We start from the raw sequence: 20492 nt of genomic DNA, 5'->3' as shown, positions 1-20492 counted from the left end.
AATAATAAAGTGTCTTTGGACACGTAAACGCTAACAACCTATATATTACCTAGTCAAAACATCCAGATGAGTTTTGAAATCATGTATCTTATGCATGAAGACAAGTAAATGTTTAAAATATTAAGAACATTTTAGTTCTTCAAATAAGATCTGTGATTACAATAATAAAGTTAAGTCCCCAATAAATACTAAATACTAGTTTAAATAAACTACACACTGGTTAACTGATACATTTTGTTCTCCGATAATGACAATTAAGTTTGAGGTTTAAAAATGGCCATTACTACAGATGAACATACAATTGAAAGAAGTGCACTTGTAAGTATGTATATATGCTCTAATTTATTTACACAACTTTCATTTTGTAAGCTTCGATGTAGTTGTTCACTATACTGAATACTGAACAGAGGAAATAAAACAGGAAGTCAAGAGTCTACAAGATATCCTGATGCTTACAATCATTATACAATTGAAATGAACTGCAACCAATTAAAATTCCTCTGCAAAGCTCCACACTTTAGTAGGTATCAGCTAAGAGGATGTCACTTAGGTAAGCAGCATTCATTCTTATAAGATAATTTTTTTGGCAAAAAATCTGATCAAAACAATAATTTGAATATACCATATTTATAAAAGTATAAGGCAAGCAAAATAGAAATTTAACAATAAATGGAATTAATTAACAGAAAGATACATGGTCTAAAACAAAATGGAATTCAGGTAACTTCATAAACTCTTACATTCCAACAAATATATAAAGAATGTCACAAAAAAGAGTTTATGACATTTGGCAAACATGAAAACTATATTTCACACAAACATTTTCAACCCTACAACTATAAATGGGCTACAAACATCTAATTTAACATGAACCTTGCTTAAAGTGATGCCTCAATGAAAAGTAATGGATGTATACTTTAAAATGGTTAATATGAAACGAAACATAAGTATTCAAACACACATTTATGAACAGCAGCCAAAAATCAAACACATTTTCACTTGTTTCAATCTCTCAAATTCTACTTGGTTAACAGTTTAACACTAGTTTCGGTGAGAATGGAACATATTTTGCATTGTTTCAAGGAACACGAAAGGGTATAGGCTCTCAATACAATTTGCATTGAAGGCCTCCTTGTCTTTACTAATGGGAATCTATTCTTGGAGGTCCTCCATTTCTGTGTCTGTCACGGTGGTCAACTTCTCTGGCTCAATCTCCGGGATGAGGAGATTATGCTTCAATTTCATCAACTCTGCCATATTGAAGCCTAAAAGTATGACAGCCTTAGTTTTCTGCATGCTCTTCAGACATCTGGTACGCTTTGAGCCAATCTGGCAAGCAATGTCAGTTTTGTTAAGCAGCAACCGGCCACTCAGGGCAACGATCTCCTTCTTGAGCGGGTAAGGCTGCGTATTAAAGTATTTATTGACAAACTCACGACGTTCTTCAAAGGTAGACAGCTCCATTCCGGTAGGATCCAATGCTAATTGTACGGAAGGATCGATTACTACTTCAGGTGTGGGGACAGTCAGACCAGCCAACCTATCTCGCTCGAGTTTCTTCTTCCTTGCCAACCGCTCTTCCCGCTCTTTCCTATTTGCTTCCATAGCTTCCCTGAAGGCTATTTCTAGGCGCAACTTGCTCTGCATCTCTGCTTCTGTTTCTGGTGGCTGTGTGGCAGGAACAGAGGCTTGAACTGGAGTCGGGGTTGGACCAGTGATTTGTTTTGGATGAGCTGGGTATGACACAACCGCTCGGTTTGCTCTGGGAGTAACAGCTAATCCTAAATTCAGTTTATCACTATCCTTGAGACTCTTCGGTGCACTGCGACATTTAGCCAAGTGGACAATGATGGCCTTGGTAGTGGTTTTCCCAGTGTACACACCACCACAGTAGAGGCATCGGTATGATGGGGTTTTAAGTATAGCATGCAGAGTGGGCACAATAAAATGCTTCTCTTTGAGGTGCATTTGATAGCATTCCTTGTTCAGAAGCTTCTCCGAACAGAAGGGGCACTCCGTGCTGTCAGGATTAGGTGTGGGCATGTTGCACGGTGTGGACAGCTTGCCCATAGCCAGAGGATTGTTGGGCAACATCTTCACAAAGATCAGATCGAGGGAGCTTGTGACCAACGCAAGATTGAGCTCCTTCTCACCCATAATTAGTTTAGGAGCCGTGGTCCTGATGTCGAAGTAGGGAAAGAGTAGATTCCCCGAATCATCAGTATAAAGTCGGTATTCACGCCTCATGAAGTCACAGTTGCTCTTTCGGTTCACATTATGTTCCTTCTGGATATGGTCGACAAGCTGCTTGATGGAGTAGAAGAGCCCGGAACAGAACAAGCAGTTCATGCCATGAAGCAGGTGTTCAAAAACTCCCTTTTCTGAAATCAAGATCTTGCATGTCAGGCATTTCACGGTCTTGTCTGGCATCTTCTTCAAAAATGGAGCACGAGCAGCTAGACCAATCTTGGGCATTTTAGCTGCCTCTTTGTGAACTTCTGGATGTGACTCGTAGATATCAGACGGGAAGAGTTCATTACAAATAGGACACGTGATCCACTTCTTGGTTTGCTTGGGGGCTGGCAAAGAGGTGTTTGGTTTGTTTTGCTGAACAGGTAGGTTGTTTTGGGATGCTGGCAAGGGCGGTTTGTTGACTCCTTGGGAGTTATTTCCTTGGACCGACAGGACCTGCAAAGGTGCGAGAGTGTAGGTGGGCAATCCGTCGACTTTGTTGCCAGTGGGGACCAAATGGCTCAGAAGTGATTGAGAGGTTATCATGGTTCCTCCAGAAGCGGGTTGATTTACGGGCATTCTAGGATTAGCAGCGAGGGACTGAGGTGCCGGTGGCCTAACAGCAGGTACATTAAGGCGAACACCTGGCGGTAAGACAATTTGGCGGGAAACAGGTTGCAGTTGTGACTGACTAGGTAGGCCTACTGTGACAGACACCGGGTTGGGAGGAATGCCGCTAGGAGCAGGAGGCACGGCAGGTCTGGTAATTTGGGTGTTCTGAAAAGCCAGTGGAACTCCAGGCCTCAGTAAACCCTTAGCTTCAGCGCTTGCAAGTTGAACCAGAGCAGAAGCTTGAGTTGGGAGAAACGCCTGGCTGCTTCCAGGGGCAGCAATGATTGCAGGACCACCATTTTCCGGTCCTTTAATTCCACCAGCGGCCAGTGCAGAAGTCAACGCTGGCTGATCTTTCATCATCAAGACAGGAGGAGTGCTTTGTGTTTTTGGTGCTAGAGCAGGGTACTGTTTCGTGCTTTCAGTTTCAAAAATTAGAGCTCTGATATGAACATCCAGTTCCTTGTGCTTTTCTGAGGTTAGAAGATGATACAGCAAGTGTTCAGATGTCTCAGCTGATACGAAACACTTCTTGCAGTAGAATTTCTGAGACCTATCTCCTAGGGCCACAAGTTCCCGCTCCGATCGCTGCCCGGCATATTTATTCAATGTGGAAGTGTAGTGATAAAGAAGAACATGCTTTTTCACGCTATACAAAAGAGTATCTTGAATATGGCATCTTCGGCACTGAAACGTGGTGCCGTTCACAGCCCTTGGAGGCAGCTGCGGGACAGTCGGAGTTTCTAACTTTGTGTCCTCAATGTGGAACAATTTGAGGTGCCTGGAGACCACTCTGGGGTGGGCTATAAATGGGCAAGAAGTACATGCTGAAAGCTTGCACAGACGCTCTTCTTCATCATGGTAGCGCTGAACATGGGTTTTGTAGGCATGCCAGGATCTTGTAGAGAACTCGCATAAGGTGCAACACAACCCTCGTGTCCGATATTCCCACTAAGGATTGAAAATGCTTGGTTAGAATTTAGTCAGTTGCCACTCAATATTCAGAGATGCTCATTATTTAAACAGTTTTTGCTAAGTAAAGTGAAACTAATTTACTAAAGTAACATTTTAAGTTCACCTTCTTTTTCCACCGTCCGTCAAACCCCTCAGATAAACTGGGCCAGTCTGTGGCATCAAAAACATTGTCTCCCGGGTAAAATTCCTGGAGTTCCTGATAAACAAAAAAAAGACTAATAACATTTCAAACGTAAAGACGTTTAAAGTAAAAGGCTATTTTGATACACATGGACATGGGATTTCAGTTATAGTTCATTTTATTTTTATTTGTACATTGTAAAACAAACATACCTGGCCCAAATTAAGACATTCTTCAAGTCCAAATTCTCCAAGAATGTTTTTCACTTTTCGTCTTGTTCTTCGGATCTTCTCCAACCCTCTGACTGGAAACTGGTACATGGTCCTACACCTGAAAGAAAATCACTTTGGTTTCCATTTGGATGTTGTCATTATTTTGTCATTTTTATTTTGAATTATTTACCAGCCTTGAAATTATATAACAAGTATGCAATACTAGAATAAATGTTCAGTGGCATATTTAGGTGTATGTCACACAACACCTTAACCAATCACTTTTAACTCAGACACGCAGATTTAAAAAAAAAAAAAAAAAAAACCTGAATTATTTGCCACCACTGACTCGCATCATTTTAGTTTTTACAGACTGAACAGAAAACACAAAATTCAATATGAACAAAACCATTCCATTCATTTTTGGAAAAAACATGTCTACCTGGACTCCATATATAAAAACCAAAGGACACCAACCAACAACAGTGGTTATACATAAATATGTTTTAACTGTTTTGTCAAAATTATTGCTAGAGACAATTATGTAGTCTCTGGATATTGTCCCTAGTGCCCATACTAAATTCCAAACCATTGCAGCTTTCCGCTCTCAGTTTTTGTAAGAACTCTTTGGGTATCATGTTGACACCCACATCATTACCATGGAAACCAACAGAGATATACCGGACACTGAATACAGTGTCCGTGCAATGGATCCAGATACATTCCTTTTAAAATAACAGTCTGGTCATTTAATTCAGATTTGAATTTTTTTTTTTAAATCAAAATCAAAAGAGAGTGACCTGTGAACAAAGCATTAAACGTTGTTTGCTATAAAATCTTAAGTAAATCAAAATGAGAGATAAACGCTTGCATAAACCCTTAGAGTTACCCAAAACAACAGTCAAAGAAATGGGAATGTTTCTTTATATTAACTCAAACATTACAACGCAGGCACTAATCTGTTACATTATTATACATTACATTTTGTTTGTGACTGCATTCATTTATATCAGTATATGAAACCACACTCTACATATCTAGCTGTGGTAACGAAAAAAATAATGTTCATAGTTCATAATTCATAATTCTGGAGCAGTTTAATATACATTTGAATTTCATGAAAATATGTCCATCACATTTGAGCCCAAAAATAACCATTATCATTTTTAGTGACATATTTCTATGACAGTTACACGTGTTCTCCCTCTCACGTACATACACGTGTGTGTGTGTGTGTGTGTGTGTGTGTGTGTGTGTGTGTGTGAGAGAGAGAGAGAGAGAGAGAGAGAGATAGAGATAGAATTTCCTATGATTTTTGTATTCTTTATTCAGCTTAATTATTTAAATTATTTGTTTTCACTCTGAAAAAATATGAATCTTGTCTGTTTTATCCAAAATAAAATATCAAAGGAAGTTTGTCACTTTTGACCTGATTAATTTCTGACCATGGATGGTTATCACATCTCCATTACTCAATTATTCAAATTATTTATACACACACACACACAAAAAGAGGCATTAATCAAAATTTGGGTGAGAATGTGTCATGGAAAAATTGCAAAAGAACATTAACAGTCCTTCATTTTCTTTAGGTAAAATTGAATTCTTTTATTTTTTGTGAAAGGGGTTATAATGTTCTTAATGGGTAATGGGTCCTTCACATCTTTGCCTGTTGCACGTGCAGTGATTATGATAACACCACAATCTGATGAATTCAGTAGTACAGCAAATCATACATCTCGCTCACATGGAGAACTCCCTCGTGTAATTTCTACAACTCGGTATGCGCCAATGTTGGAAACAGACATGCTGTATATGCATGCTAAATGTACGCATTGATATGACAGATATTGTGAACAAAAGACAAAATGTCTCATCTTAGCCCTGCATCAGTCAAATGCAACACTTTCTGACAGCACACATGTACATTATCAAAGCTTGTGAGCGCCTAAATGCATGTCTAATTCAAGCTGTAATTATTTATTTATTGCAAGCATCAACTGCGACCGCTGACCAAACAGATCCACACCCGCCAAAACACACGAAATATTCGAAACAATAGTCTAACGTAACTCTAAACTAGCCACATATAACGTATCAAGCGCTCCACATCAATGAGAATTCGAAATGGAATATTTCAAATCGCAAAACAAGTGATTCTATCCAAGAACGCGCGATTCTAAATAACGCAGTGATGTCATAAAGTAACATCTTCGCAGCTCTCAGCTAATGGGCTTCGTTCTACTTCCTGATCATACCGAACCCGCAACAACTGAACGCAAAACCTAATGTGCCCACTGCTATCTAATTGTGAGGACATTACCTTTTTTCAGCGCCACACAGACTCAGGGAGGGGATTTAGCTACTTTCACCAATCCGCGTGCTTGCCAAAACCGATGAGAGAAGATGTGGAAGCGGTGTAGGATGTTGAAACAATAACTCTGCGCTCTCAACTATGGAAACCAGCAATAAAGAGTATTTATTAATATTTGCAAGTAGGACTCATTTATTGTGCTTGCCGTTTAGAGTCGAGAAAATGGCGCATTGAACAACTGGGAAGTGACGTCAGGGCATAATTATCATACTGCGTGCCTGGCCAATCGCATTTAAGTTCACTTGAAATGGAAAAACTTTCTTATATATCACTCCTGCTGGTTTTCAGTGGTAATCACATGGGGTGGTACGTCTAACTTTTAAGTTTGACCTAGTATTGAGGTGGTTACAGTTTCAGTCTTTCAAATATTCATCATAATGAGGCATCTTCTCAGATGTGGTCTGGTCACGAGAGGGCGCACTTCCTTGTAATTCACAAGCATAGCCACTAGATGGCACCTTGAACAGTCAGCTGGTTGCTGAGCAACAGCACAAGATGGGAGGGGTCTTGTCGCTGAAGTCATATCACACCACTAGTCTTCATCCAATGGGTAACAAGTAATTTACATTAGCAAAGGCATATGAAAAACCGGGTTCTAGCTACTTGCATTGACGTGCATGAATTTTTTTTTAAATTCACTTGTGTTTTTTATTGTATGACAAAAAGTTACCTTAGACAATACATGTGAAGCAGTTTTTTGTTTGTTTTATTGAATGTTTAATCACAACAATTTTGTTCGCATTTTTTTAAATTGAAAATGTATTTTTATAAATAATGCAAATTTCAACAATCATGGTATCTTTTTTATGCAATGACCCGATTTTGTTTCAAATGATGATTGCAGTCGTTGTAACATGCGTTGTACGTTTCATAACGAAGTTGCACCTTTTTATTAAATTTGTTCACAAATTGTTTTTTATATTAGAGATTTTATGTGCAGTTATCTAAGGGTTGTCAGGCCATGTGTGATGAAAAGTGGCTTTCTTAGGAAATCTTGAGGATTTTTTTGATTTCCTAGTAGCTACAATAGTGCTAACCTAGCATGTTGTGCGATTTTATGTTAGACGTGATATAATTTTCATTTTTAGCGTTTTAGAAAATTAACTAATGTTGTTCGAAGAACAAATATATTTTTCTGAGTAGGTTAAATTATGGAAACAAATTTTCATTAAAATGTTAAGTAAATTCAAATGTCATTCTTCCACTACAAGTTATAGAACATAAAATGGCGTAGCCACACTACACCTGCTTCATTCACTTTTACTAATATGATTGAGCGTGAGAACACAAGCATGTGAAGAAGTTTCGTATTTTGTTGAATATCAAAATACAGTTCTTCAAAACAACATTTGACAAACAATTGAACTAAATGTCGCAAACTGACCACTTAACTCAAAACACAAACGCCCTCTATGGGTGCTGTGCAGTGATATACACAGCAGCTAGGTGAAAAGACACTTTGAAGTGTATTTATCTTGTACGTATTTGTCTGTATTTGAAATTGTTGGTTTTGAGACTGTTAAAATGTTTCCAGACACTGTATTTTGTTTATTCCTCTGGCAGACAACGCAGAAATGACAATAAACCACTTCTCTTGACTATATTGTATTGACCAATCAGCCCCCATTACCAGAACTGTTTGTTTAACAGATGTTTTTGTCTGCAGTGGAAGAAATGTTTTTATATGAACTTAAATGACCCTCTGAGGTAAATACAGTCATGCCTGTACAAACTAATTGGTGCATCTGACACCAATGTTTTTCTTTTCCCGATGCCATTTTCTAAAAGTACTCATATTTTATCATGGTCTTGATAGTTTCACTAATGCACAATCTGCTTTTATTATTTAGATGGTCATAAATCAGTAACCAAGACATTTTACCAACGAATGAAGTATAGGAAATCAAAGATGGATCGTACTAACCTGAGATTTATTATCAAACTCAAGTTATTTTCAAACAGTGCATGCCACAACATACAAATTATGATTATTATAATCAGTTGTTTTAACATGTCTTTTTCTTATCTGGAGATGATCGTGAACCTTCAAGATCCTTGGCAAAATAGGACGAAATAAGTTTGGAGTGTGAAATGGGAAACCATACTCCAGATACAAAAGTTGCATGGACTGTAAATACTATACATACTATGCTCCAAAGTTATGAAGAGCTAATCGGAACATGTCGTTGGTGCAGACCCATTTGTTATCTACATTCTTCAGCAAGAAGACTTGCTGAAAGCCCATAACTTGATCCTGATCAGCCTGTAAAAATATACAAAAACAATATTAATGTTTGTGATATTTTACAGTCAGATTAAAAGGAGTAGCTCACCCAAACATAACAATTTGATAAATTCACTCAACCCTTGGCCATCAAAGATGTAGATGATTTTGTTTATTCATCAGAACAGATTTGCAGAAATGTAACATTACATTACTTGCTCACCAATGGTTCTACAGCAGTAAATGGGTGCCGTCAGTATGAGAGTCCAAAGCTGATAAAACACATTACGATAATCCATAAGTAATTCTTTTGTCAATCAATTTATGTTGAGAAATCTTGAAACTGTCGCTTCTGGCCAAAATACCAGTCCATAATCAATAATAACATTTCCTCTAGTGAAAAAGTCCATCCCCCGTTGTCTTCTCACATCAAAACCCACTAACATATTTGTTTACAACAATTTTGGACTGTTTTGTACTTGTACACAGTGCTTGATCTGTACATAATTTAAGACAATTTATTCACTGGAGAAAGCAATATTGTGGATAGAGGACTATTTTTCATCATTAAGTGTCTGAATAATAGATTTGTTTCTTACAAACACACAGATTTTTACTTCACAAGACATTAATTGATGGACTGGAGACGTGTGGATTCTTGTAATGTTTTTATCAGCTGTTTGGACTCTCATTCAACTGTTTTAATAAATGCAGTCTTACTTTCAGCTGGCCCATGACCATGCTCATGACACAGCTGTCTGGAGTGGGGTGATGGTCCTGAGCCGTGATGATGTGCTGAATGGTCTGAAAGGGAAGGCTCTGCAAACAGGCACATTCTGTAATCAGGAAGACAATGTGTATATGACAGCAATGACAGGTGTAAAATAAGCTAACTTACACTTAATTTGGTCATGATTGCATTCTTCCCTTGAAATCCCTCTCCTTCCCATGTCAAACAGGAAGCATCGGTCTAGAAGAGAAAAAAAGTAATATCATAATCATATATAAAGGCATAGAATGGGGTGCTAAAAACAATAAACACAATACTCTACAGCTAAAGCACAAATACAGATCAAAACAACATAATACGGGGCTCCTCACGCGTTCACTGATTGTCATTTACACTCGCAATAATCCACTTACATACAGGTCGGCGAGTTTCACGCGGTCTGTATCAAACTGCTGATAATAGTGTTGCACGAATCCACTGCCGATTTGTTCCCACATCGGTTTTTCTGCCATTGTTTTTCGCCGTATGAAAGATCCTGTGCAAGTTTGAAAAGACAAATTCCCACGTGTAGCCGAATCTGCAAACAAACACTGGAAATTAACAGTTTGATCACAAAGTTAAATAAACGTGTACGACTATACCATTAAATACGTATTCTGGATAATGCCGTGTTTCAAATATTCTTGCTGTAAATATTATTTTCAAACTTACATATGACCACGGCAACACTACCTGGGCTGAGTAACTTCGCGCCTTATTGGCCGGAACAAGAAGCAGCGATGAAAGTGTTACCGGCAGATCTGAGATCAGCTTTTAGGAGAGAATGTGAATCAGATGAATTCAGATGTTGGGAAACTGGATGATTTTTTGGGCCATACGAAATGAGTGCGCAATCGATGCTTGCTAAGATTTTTTTTTTTTACAACATTTATATGCCTATGAACCATAAACAGACAAAAGACAAATGTTAATTCACAATAAAAAGAACAGCACTTTACAGTTTGATGAAGTATAAGTTATTTTAAGTCAGGCAAACAAAAAGTATATTAATAAAACTTAAAAACCGAGTAAATATTTCACTTCATAGTTATATAAAATTAATAATATTATAGACATACAAAAAACAATACCTCAATCAATATTGGAGCATGAATGTGAAAGCAAAACAAACAAACAAACAGGGCGTGTATCATCATTATTAAATGTTCTATTCATTATTGTACATATTCATTAATGTCTATTCAATACCCTTACAAAAAAATCCTGCAGGAGTCCTGTAGGATTTTGGTTTTATGTGCAGGAGTCCTGTAGGATTTTGGTTTTATGTGCAGGGATCCTGTAGGACTGAATAAAAATCCTACAGGACAGGGCTCATTCCTGCAGGAGTCCTGTAGGATTGTTCCTGTATAACTGTGTTATGTCCTGCAGGAATGTAACACTCCTGCTGGATTTCTTATGTACTTCTATGATTCCTTCAGGTATGTCCACTGACATCCTGTAGGATTGTGTAACATCCTACAGAAATGATAAGATTCCTGCAGGATGTAAAATTTATGGTTTTGCTGGAGTGTTAATTTTTTTTTTTTTTTTTGGACAGATATCAGGAACTTCATGCAGTTGTTACATTACAAAGGATTTTTCAAATAATGATATAAGCAGTGGAGCATATTGTAGAAAATATTTATGCATTCAACTGGCCCAAATACATTTTCCAAATTCCAAAATGCATACTAACAAACTATATAAAAAAAAGTGTTATAATACAACCAGGTTCAGTCTGCAATATAGGCTACTGTACTCATAAGAAGGCCATAAGGATCCCATTTATCACTGTACATTTATATAAAATAGAGCTAAATATCATTGTACATATATTAAAAACAGAGCTATTTATCATTGTACATATTTATCATTGTATATATATCTAAATATATAAAACAGAGATCAGTGTATAAACAGAGCTATTTATCATTGTACATATATTTAAAACAGCTATTTATCATTGTGTATATAGCTAAATATATAAAACAGATCAGAGTACATATATAAAACAGAGCTATTTATCATTGTACATATATTTAAAACAGAGATCAGTGTATATAAAAACAGAGCTATTTATTACTGTACATGTATTAACTGCAGATGTTTAAGAATGTTCAAAGTACGAAGTAGAATAATAATCAGTCAGCTTCCCATTTGTTGGGTTGAATGCAAAGTAAATTGTGTACAAGTCCCACATCTCTTAAGTAAACACAAGTTGTTCTAATTACATCGCACTTGATTAATTTAACATCAGTTGAAATATAATTTTCCCTAACTATCCCAGAGAAAGCAGTTCCTGTTTGTTTATCTTTAACCAGGTTAAACTTGGCTGTAATAACTGGATCAATAAATGCATAGCCTCTATCAAGACCCACATCAACAAACGATCTCACCAGTGCCATTGTGCCTTGTTCTGTTACAACTGCATGGTTAATTCTTCTTGACAGTGTTGTGCTTGCCTTTGAATGAATCCTGTTCCCATTCATTATAGCTCTTGAATAAAATGCACATTGGTGGACATCAATGTCCTGTTCTCTGAATAGAAATGCCTCCCTAGGTGTTGGCATTCTTACTGTAGGTGAGCCCAGAAAGATCATGTTTGTCTTTTTCACACAGTTTGTGGCAAGTCTGTACCCACGTAACATACGGTCAACAAAATCCTTGCTTGTTGTTTTTACACTGTTGTGGTAAACAGTAGATAAAAGTCGCGGGATACTTTGAAAAAGAGAAAAGCTATTGGCTATTTGTTCTGAAACTGCCTGGGTGCCATGGAAGAGCTTTTGTAAGTTACCATTGTGGCTTTCAAAAATAAATGCACTTTGGCACCATAGTGGACCCCAGTTTCGTACTGACTGTGCTGCATGCTGTAAAATGTGCACATTAAAACTAACATGACATTTGCCATACAATCTCTCAAATCGGCTCACAAAAGTTTTTAACAGGTTTTCTGCTACATCTATGTCATGAGAACACATGTCATCTTTTAATAGACAGTATGTTGCTTGGACAAGGAGTAGTAGGTGCTCTATGTAATCACATGATAAAATGCCACTCAAGCATGGAAGACTGTAAAACAAAAGAAAATTCCTGTACTCTGAGGCCTTCCAATATTTGCGCAACCTCACAGAGCGTGGAGGTCTTGTAATATTAACTGGTGGCTTGATTTCAAGTAGTCGCTTGTCAATGTTGATTATTTCTCTTCCCAAATACCATCTCTCTCCATGATATTTTGAGTCAAACCATAAAGTTGTTAATTGCCGACTGACACCCAGCAAAATGCCATGCATGTAGTCATAAGCAAATCCCAGAATTATATTGAAAAATGTTAAAAGCATTAAAGGGGATGGCCCTTTGACTCCCTTAACACATGTGCCTGTTTCGACTGCTGTTTTAGCATCATCAAAATGCTGGCTGTGGGTGCGTGGTCTTGCATCTCTTGTTTGCGACACATACACCCTAGTGAAACCATTTCCTTTAGCAACTATTTCTCCCTTCTGATAACACCAGTTGCATCCATATTCACCATTAAATTGCTTAGTGTTTTGGACAGAGCAGCGAGCAACCGAATCACATACACAGACAAGATTGAACACATACATCTGTGTACTTTGTCCTCTGTGCTGCACTGTTAGACCTTCCTGCTCTAACTGAACGCACTCATCAACAAATGACTGCAAAAAGGAATTCATTTTAGGTTTAGAAGCACCAAACCACAAACCAGCCAGGAGCACATGCCTACTTCTCATATCTGGGGGAAGTTCATTAATTACTACTTGGATTGGCCAAATGTGAAAAGGAGAGGACTTAAAAATAGGGACACCATCAACATTCCATGTAAGTGAAAGGTTGAATTGATTTGAATCATTCAGGGACCTACTGATTTATACATTTCACCATCAAATATGTCTTGAACACTGTCTGGACTGCTTTTGACTCTGGTCCACTTGTAATTCAGTGCTGCTGTAAATGTAGAATCTGACATTTTGTCTTCCAATTGTTTTCTTATGGACAATTTCATGAAAACGTCACCAGATTTAATAAGAGAGTTCTTATCCCCTGGTTCAAAACCACATGAATCACAATTTGCTGGGATTTCATTACCAAAGTATTGATGACATGTGGGGCAGATGTACACTATTTCAAATGAATTATAATCAAATTCCTTCAAGAACGTGTAAAGACTATTTGGTGCTCCGTTGGTTCCTTCTGGGCAATGTAGATTAATTAGGTCTAATAAGTCACCAAGAGCGGATTTTGTTGTGGTGTGCCTAAGAGCATAGCATAAAATTGCCAGTTGTGATTCTTCATTACTAATCTTAGCAGTGGGATAGATCTTGTCTTGTGTTGTTTTGGGGTTCTCTCCATCATAATTCTGTGTGTTGTCATATGCTTCAGCATCCATCTGAAAGGAACACAAAATTGTTTCTATTTAAACATGATACCTTATTCTGTACATGTACACTATAGCCTTCAATAGTATAGCTCAAATATAATCTAACACCACAGGCTGCATCCTAATTTGCCTACATATACTATGCCCTAAAAGTGCACTACCAGACAAAAGTTTTGGAATTTCAATGTTTTTTTGTTTTTTTTAAAGAAGTCGCTTCTGCTCACCAAGCCTGCATTTATTTGATTCAAAGTACAACAAAAAAGTTTGAAATATTTTTTACTATTTAAAATTAAACTGTTTTCTATTTGAATATATTTTAAGATGCAATGTACTCCTGTGATTTCAAAGCTGAAATTTTAGCATCATTACATGATCCTTCATAAATCATATTATAATATCATATTATTCTGTTTTGCTGCTCAATTTAGTATTATTATTATTATTATTATTATTGTAGTTGTTATTATGTTGAAAACAGCTGAGTAGATTTTTTCAGGTTTCTTCAATAAATTGAAAGTTCAGAAGAACAGCATTTATATGAAATATAAATCTTTTGTAACATTATAAATGTCTTTACCCCCAAAAAAGCTTTTGAAGTATGTATAATCTCTTTTTTTCAGATAAATGCTGATTTTTGGATCTTTCAGTTCATCAAATAATCCTGATAAAAATGTACTCAACTGTTTTAAATATTGAAATAATAATAATAATACATGTTTATTAATAAATTCAGTTGAACAGCAAATCAGCATATTAGGATGATTTCTGAAGGATCATGTAACACTGAAGACTGGAGTAATGATGCTGAAAATTTAGATTTGCACACAGGAATAAATTACATCTTAAAATATATTGCATTGTCACTTAAAATAGAAAAATATTTCACAACATTACTGCTTTTTCTATATTTTGGATCAAATAAATGCAGGCTTGGTGAGCAGAAGAGAATCTTACTGTCCAAAAACTTTTGACTGGTAGTCTGTTATGGAAAAGTATATACATTTTAGTACAAAATACAGCTCTTCAGATCTCTCTCTTTTTTTTTCAAATGAATGAATGAGTCAAAATGATTTTCACTGGTAATCAACATCACAGAAGCTGTTCATAGACCTTACATTGTATTTGTCCCATTGAAGTCAAACCAGTGCAGTGCACTATACTGACATAGCAAAGACAATATATTAAATGAATCTGGCACATTTAAATGAAAGCAAACAAAGAAAAAAAAAAACTTAACACATACAAATTTTGACACTGCAAATCTACTTACTGTGTTGTCCTCAGGGGTTGTCATATGCCAGTTTTGTGGTCCATTTTCACTGTCAGATTCTCCCTGCTACACAGAAAAAAAAACTCTAGCTATTTTGTAAACTAAGTACAAGCAGTGCTAAATAGATGCAATTTCATCCTAATTTCTCAATTAAAAAAAAATATAAATATATATAAAATATTGACCATGGTATAGTTTTGTGTTGTGCCGAGTTGGTTCCAATCCTCTTCTTCACTGTCAGATGTGTCGTCCTTGCAGTCAAAGCCATAGATAATCCAGTCAACAGATAGCCCACATTAGTAGGAATAACTGAAATATTGTAATAGCAACCTACTGTGGTATGATATGATTCTGTGTCAGTCTCATAGCATGGGGAACTGTTTTCATCTTCACTGTTAGATGTGTCATCCTTGTAATCAGAAACATGGAAAAGTAGTCAACAGATAGCCCACATTACAATACAGTATATAGAAGAACAGCTGAAATTACAACAACCTACTGAGGTATGATGTGGTGCTGTTTCGGTCTTATAGCATGAGGAACTGTTCTCATCTTCACTGTTAGATGTGTCATCCTTGTAATCAGAAACACATACAAATGTGACTTTGTTGCTCAAATTAAAAAATAATAATTTATGCGGTGATCATTTTAGTCATGATATACTGTATTACAGGGCTCTTCAAATCTGATCCTGGACAGCTATTGCCCTGCAGAGTTTAGCTCCAACCCTGATCAAACTTATCTACCTGTGATTTAGTGATCCTGAAGACCTTGATTAGCTTGCTCAGGTGTGTTTTGGAGCTAAACCCTGCAGTGCAGTGACCCTTCAGGACCAGATTTGAATAGCCCTACTGTATCATAATAGTAATGTAACATCTTATAATGGTATGAGACATAAGCTGCATTTAAACTTTGTACTTACTTGACGAACTGGATCTTGCAACCATGCTTTATATTGCTTTTTCCTAAAACCTTAAAGCAACAGAAAAGAATCCTCAGTTCCATCTCAAATCAGTAATAAAATAAAATACAATCCAATGTCCACAAGCCAGTACCTTTATGGCAATCACTCCATCTTCTTTTAGTGCTACTTGGAATTGTACTCTTGCTTTGCAAGTACAACTTATACTCCATTGTCTTTATAGAGTTACTGACTGCAAGGTAAAAATACAGTGCAAAATTAAGACACTGCATCGGATCGAAAAGTAACAAAGATAAGAAATACAAAGTTAAGACTTTAGGGTTACTATAATGATTCTTATGATCTTGATTTAAAGGTGTATGCTAACTTACATTAGGTTGGTATATAAAGTAATGTGTTTGCACAGTAGGCTAAGTAATGTGTTTTTCTTACTTTATAAACCAGGCATGAAATGTGTCACTTTTAAAATGAAGAATCCAATAAGAGTCTGAATTTCAATAGTGTTAATCTGGTTTTAACAAAAACCATAATTACTGTAGCACAACCTCAGTTAATGTGTGGTTGCCATAGCAACCATGTTTTCTTGCTTATTTGTTTTGAATGGTAATGTAACAGTAAAAATAGGCTATAACACCTTTAAATATAGATATTTTCATTAAAATAAAAGATAAATAAATAAGCGTTGTACTTACAGTAAAAAGTCAGTTGTGTTGCTGGTCTCAAAGCGCGGTTACTTTGTCGCTACATTTCCGTTATTTTGTTGCTCGCGCACACACTCGAGGAAACGCGTCATACGCTGTGAATTCGGAGCAGCTGCGCGTCTACTGGTGAATCGGGTAAGTAAAACTTAATTTTTCATTAATTAAAATACTTGAAAGTAAAAAAGACACCTTAGAACAATGGTGTAGTGAACACAACGATAAAATGCTGACAAACCACAAGATTTCTTAACACAGTTAACTAAGTGTAATATGTTACCATGGAAACATATAGCAACAATGAAGTTAAAACGGTTTTGAGTTGCTATTGAAATGATTAAATCTCTTTGAATATCTATCTATCTATCTATCTATCTATCTATCTGTTTTAAATTGTAGTCCTTTTTTTCCATTATAGACAAAATGTGGGCATTAATTGAATGGACAGAAATTGAAGCCTCTCTGGACATTGTAAAGAGAAAAGACATTCTTCAATCTGTAGTTCATGAGGGGGATGTTGTTGATGTAAAGTATGAAGATGAAAGCTCTCCTGCACTTATTCTCAAGATGAATGGTGAGATTGGTGAATGAGTGAATGCATGCATATTTAAAAAAAAAAAATTCTGGTTGAACTATTCATTTGAAATAATGAATTTCCTTTCCTGTACAGAAAATAAGGACAAGCTACTGAAGCGTCTAAATCGGATGGAGTCAGAGCGAAGGCAAAAAGAGGAGTGCAAGCTGCCTGAAAAGAGAGCAATAAAAAGGAAAATAATATTCAGTCCAGAAAACACCCCATCATCAAGTCCAGATCAAGTCCAGATCAAGAGATTTAAAAAAGTAAAATCTAACTTCCTGATAAATTATATCAACATTGTTTAATGCGGTCTTCGTTTTGAGATATACATTCATGGTCTTTGGGGTCTCTAGAGACAAAATTGAATTTTGTAACAAAATAATAGTTAAAAAAAAAATCCTGTTTATTAATGTTTTACTCCAGTTTTACTCCAGTTTTCGGAGCATTTATGATATTTTTAAATTTATATAAATCTCATACAGTCTATGAGTTTCTGCAATTTGTGAGTGGCACATTTATTTTGCAAGCCAAAATTTTCCAAAACATATTTATTTATTAATTTATATAAATAAATAAAAATATCATAAATCCTCAGAAAACTGCACAAATGAGTAAAAACATTAATAAACAGGAAATTTGCATTTTAAAAAAAACTATTATTTTGTAACAAAATTCAATTTTGTCTCTAGAGACCCCAAAGACCATGAGTGTTACTTTTTTTTTTCACACTAACATAAAATCAAGATATCATTCCAATTTTTTTTTTATTATTTGTAGATCTAGAAAGTGTTGACCATTTTACAAAGTCTCATGACATTTGGACAAAGAGAACATTTTTAAAAATTGTAGCAATGCCATTTATGGTCAAAACACCTCAAGACCGTATAAGAGTTAAGTGACAATGCATGTCTTTTTGTTGTTCTGTGACTTTAATTTTGTCTCTCAACTTAGGTGGAAAAAACACAAAATGACACACTGTTGCTAAAAAATAGAAGAAAAAACAAAGAAAATTACACATTAAATGACCTGAGAATGAAATAAAGGCCTTGAGAGCAGAGAATCAGCAACTAAAGGCCCTGAACTTTAAACTGCAAAATGGTAGGCTATTGATATACATGGTTATAGATTTTTTTGCTATATGAATGAATGAGTTCATTTAAACATTGCTTTTTATTTAGAGATTATTAACAGATTTGGAGTTGCTGCCAAACAGAAGTGCAAACAAGCATGCTGTGCAAACCTCCCTAACAAGTGCAGCTTGCAGCGCTGCCCTTCAACCAGCCAACTCTTCACATCTTAGCTCTTCTGGACTGGACCATGTGAGAATACTATTTTTTATTTTATTTTTTTCACACCATATAATAAGTCTATTATTTGTGTGTGAGATTTAGGAAAGCATAAGGATTTTGTAAAACGCAGATTACAAAAATGTGGCCAATTCAATTTATTATTTAATGTGTATTGCACAGGTTGAAATCCACAAAAAACTAAACATGGCAAAGGATACATTCCAAGCATGTGGTAGAGGGGGCACGTCATGGTCAGCCATGATTAAGGATTTAGCCGTGGCTGTTTTTGGAAGGAGCATGTTAGCTACCCACAGCCTTTCTGGAAAAATTGGAAATGCCAACAAGGAATCACAAGCCAAGCCCCCTCTGGACCCCACAAAAGTGGAACTTATTATAGGTATAAAGGTGTTAAAGGTTTTTAAGTATATATGCTCTCATAACAAATATCTGACACTGAACTTTATATACATTTCTCTTTCAGACACTGTTTCGAAGAAATTTCCAGAAACTCCACGAAAGTTTCTTCGGGCTGCTTTACGGGAAAAATTGAATGATGAACATAAACTCCTTAGCAGGTTTTACTTTCTAATATATTTGTAATATTTTAAGTGTTATTCATTAAATATTTTGTTTCACATGTCAACTAATCTGAAAGATAATCATTTACAGTTCTTATAATTACAGTACCTTATATTTCAGTATTTATATATGTAGTGTATACTCATATTTCTCAGGCATCATAAGAAGGACACTGTTACGCTGCAACACTGAGTGGTGAAGCACATAAGAGGTGAGGGCAAATTCACTGTTACATATGCATGTAATTATATTTATGCATATTTTATTAACTTATTAAAAGTTAAGGCAAAAATGTTTCTCTCTTTTTTTTCCAGAGTCCAGAGTTATTGGTTTCTGAAGAATGATGGGCCACGTTCTGTTCAGAGTGTTCATTTTCGTCACACTTATCTCATTTTATCTTTAAGCTCTTTTGACTAATAAATAATTCACAATTAACATTTTCTGAAGTCTTTTTTTAATTTTTGGTGATATTTAAATTTGAGACACAACATTGCTTTTAAAAAGTGTGTTGTTATACAGGAGGTTCTGAATATCCCTTCAGCAATCCAACATGATGAATATACATAATAGTTCATTAGGATTTCTGCAGATGTCCTATAGGAATTGAACACTAATGCAAATTAGATTTCCTGTAGGTTTCCTGCAGGAGTCCTGCATGTTTCCTGTAGGTTTCCTGCAGGAAGTCCTGCATGTTTCCTGTAGGTTTCTGTAGGATTCCTGCAGGAGTCCTACAGGAAAATGGTCACGAAAATCCTGTGGGATCCTGTAGGAATGTGCAGGTATGTGGTGTGTAGGTCCTGCAGGATTTTTCCTGCAGGATTCCTGCAGGATTTTTTTGTAAGGGTAGTCCCGTGTACACAATTTAATCCGTTCATTCTTTTGCTCATACACATCTATATAGCTGCGTATTTTATTTGCACACGCTCAGCTGCACAGTTAGTGTTAGATTTTACTGTGTATTTCATTTTTATTCTCTCTATATTTGTTTTGTAATTATTAACTATAGCAATATTTTATACATTTTTAAAACATTTTATTTTTAGAGCAATTTATTATACAATTTTGATAATTATTGTATTATATATTATATTTATATCACGTGAAATGTACGCCTTATCTTGTGTTTTGATCTCAAACACATTGTAACAACAGTAAGTTAATAAAATGATAATAAAATAGCAGACGCATAAAAATTTGGTTGATGTGATCGCTAAGGACTTTTAAAAGACTTTTATCATGCCA

The 20492-nt window shown here is 35.9% G+C and overlaps 3 protein-coding genes and 1 long non-coding RNA gene across 6 annotated transcripts; 1 reads left to right on the top strand and 3 right to left on the bottom strand.

The window, feature by feature from the left end:
• Positions 1-284: 284 nt before the first annotated feature.
• On the bottom strand, positions 285-6737 carry adnp2b (ADNP homeobox 2b). The gene is made up of 4 exons (XM_058754519.1): positions 6476-6737; positions 4153-4270; positions 3923-4015; positions 285-3795 (listed from the first exon to the last, which is right to left on the bottom strand). Exons 2-4 carry the CDS (start codon positions 4258-4260, stop codon positions 1153-1155), a joined length of 2844 nt encoding a protein of 947 aa, XP_058610502.1. The 5' UTR covers positions 4261-4270; positions 6476-6737; the 3' UTR covers positions 285-1152.
• A 1681-nt stretch (positions 6738-8418) lies between these two features.
• On the bottom strand, positions 8419-10309 carry nutf2l (nuclear transport factor 2, like). Of its 3 annotated transcripts, none has more exons than XM_058753828.1 (5): positions 10192-10309; positions 9894-10057; positions 9680-9720; positions 9471-9588; positions 8419-8789 (listed from the first exon to the last, which is right to left on the bottom strand). In XM_058753828.1, the coding sequence occupies exons 2-5, from the start codon at positions 9990-9992 to the stop codon at positions 8673-8675; spliced, it is 375 nt and encodes a 124-aa protein (XP_058609811.1). In that variant the 5' UTR covers positions 9993-10057; positions 10192-10309; the 3' UTR covers positions 8419-8672. The 3 variants fall into 3 exon arrangements, with proteins under 3 accessions (XP_058609811.1, XP_058609809.1, XP_058609810.1); XM_058753826.1 differs by having other exon boundaries at positions 8422-8789; positions 9471-9569; positions 9649-9720; XM_058753827.1 differs by having other exon boundaries at positions 8422-8789; positions 9471-9569; positions 9649-9720; positions 10213-10296.
• Positions 10310-13387: 3078 nt separating this feature from the next.
• LOC131525139 (uncharacterized) lies at positions 13388-16873 on the bottom strand. The gene is made up of 8 exons (XM_058752514.1): positions 16800-16873; positions 16241-16339; positions 16108-16157; positions 15685-15759; positions 15520-15594; positions 15371-15436; positions 15186-15251; positions 13388-13924 (listed from the first exon to the last, which is right to left on the bottom strand). Exons 2-8 carry the CDS (start codon positions 16317-16319, stop codon positions 13388-13390), a joined length of 948 nt encoding a protein of 315 aa, XP_058608497.1. The 5' UTR covers positions 16320-16339; positions 16800-16873.
• A 1707-nt stretch (positions 16874-18580) lies between these two features.
• LOC131526346 (uncharacterized) lies at positions 18581-19685 on the top strand. The gene is made up of 5 exons (XR_009267430.1): positions 18581-18701; positions 18852-19068; positions 19153-19246; positions 19406-19461; positions 19565-19685. It is a non-coding gene; the product is annotated as an uncharacterized LOC131526346 (long non-coding RNA).
• The last annotated feature ends 807 nt before the right edge of the window (positions 19686-20492 follow it).

Source organism: Onychostoma macrolepis, chromosome 19 (assembly GCF_012432095.1).
Source record: "Onychostoma macrolepis isolate SWU-2019 chromosome 19, ASM1243209v1, whole genome shotgun sequence".
Lineage (NCBI taxonomy): Eukaryota > Metazoa > Chordata > Actinopteri > Cypriniformes > Cyprinidae > Onychostoma > Onychostoma macrolepis.
This window is presented reverse-complemented; position numbering and strand designations above follow the sequence as displayed.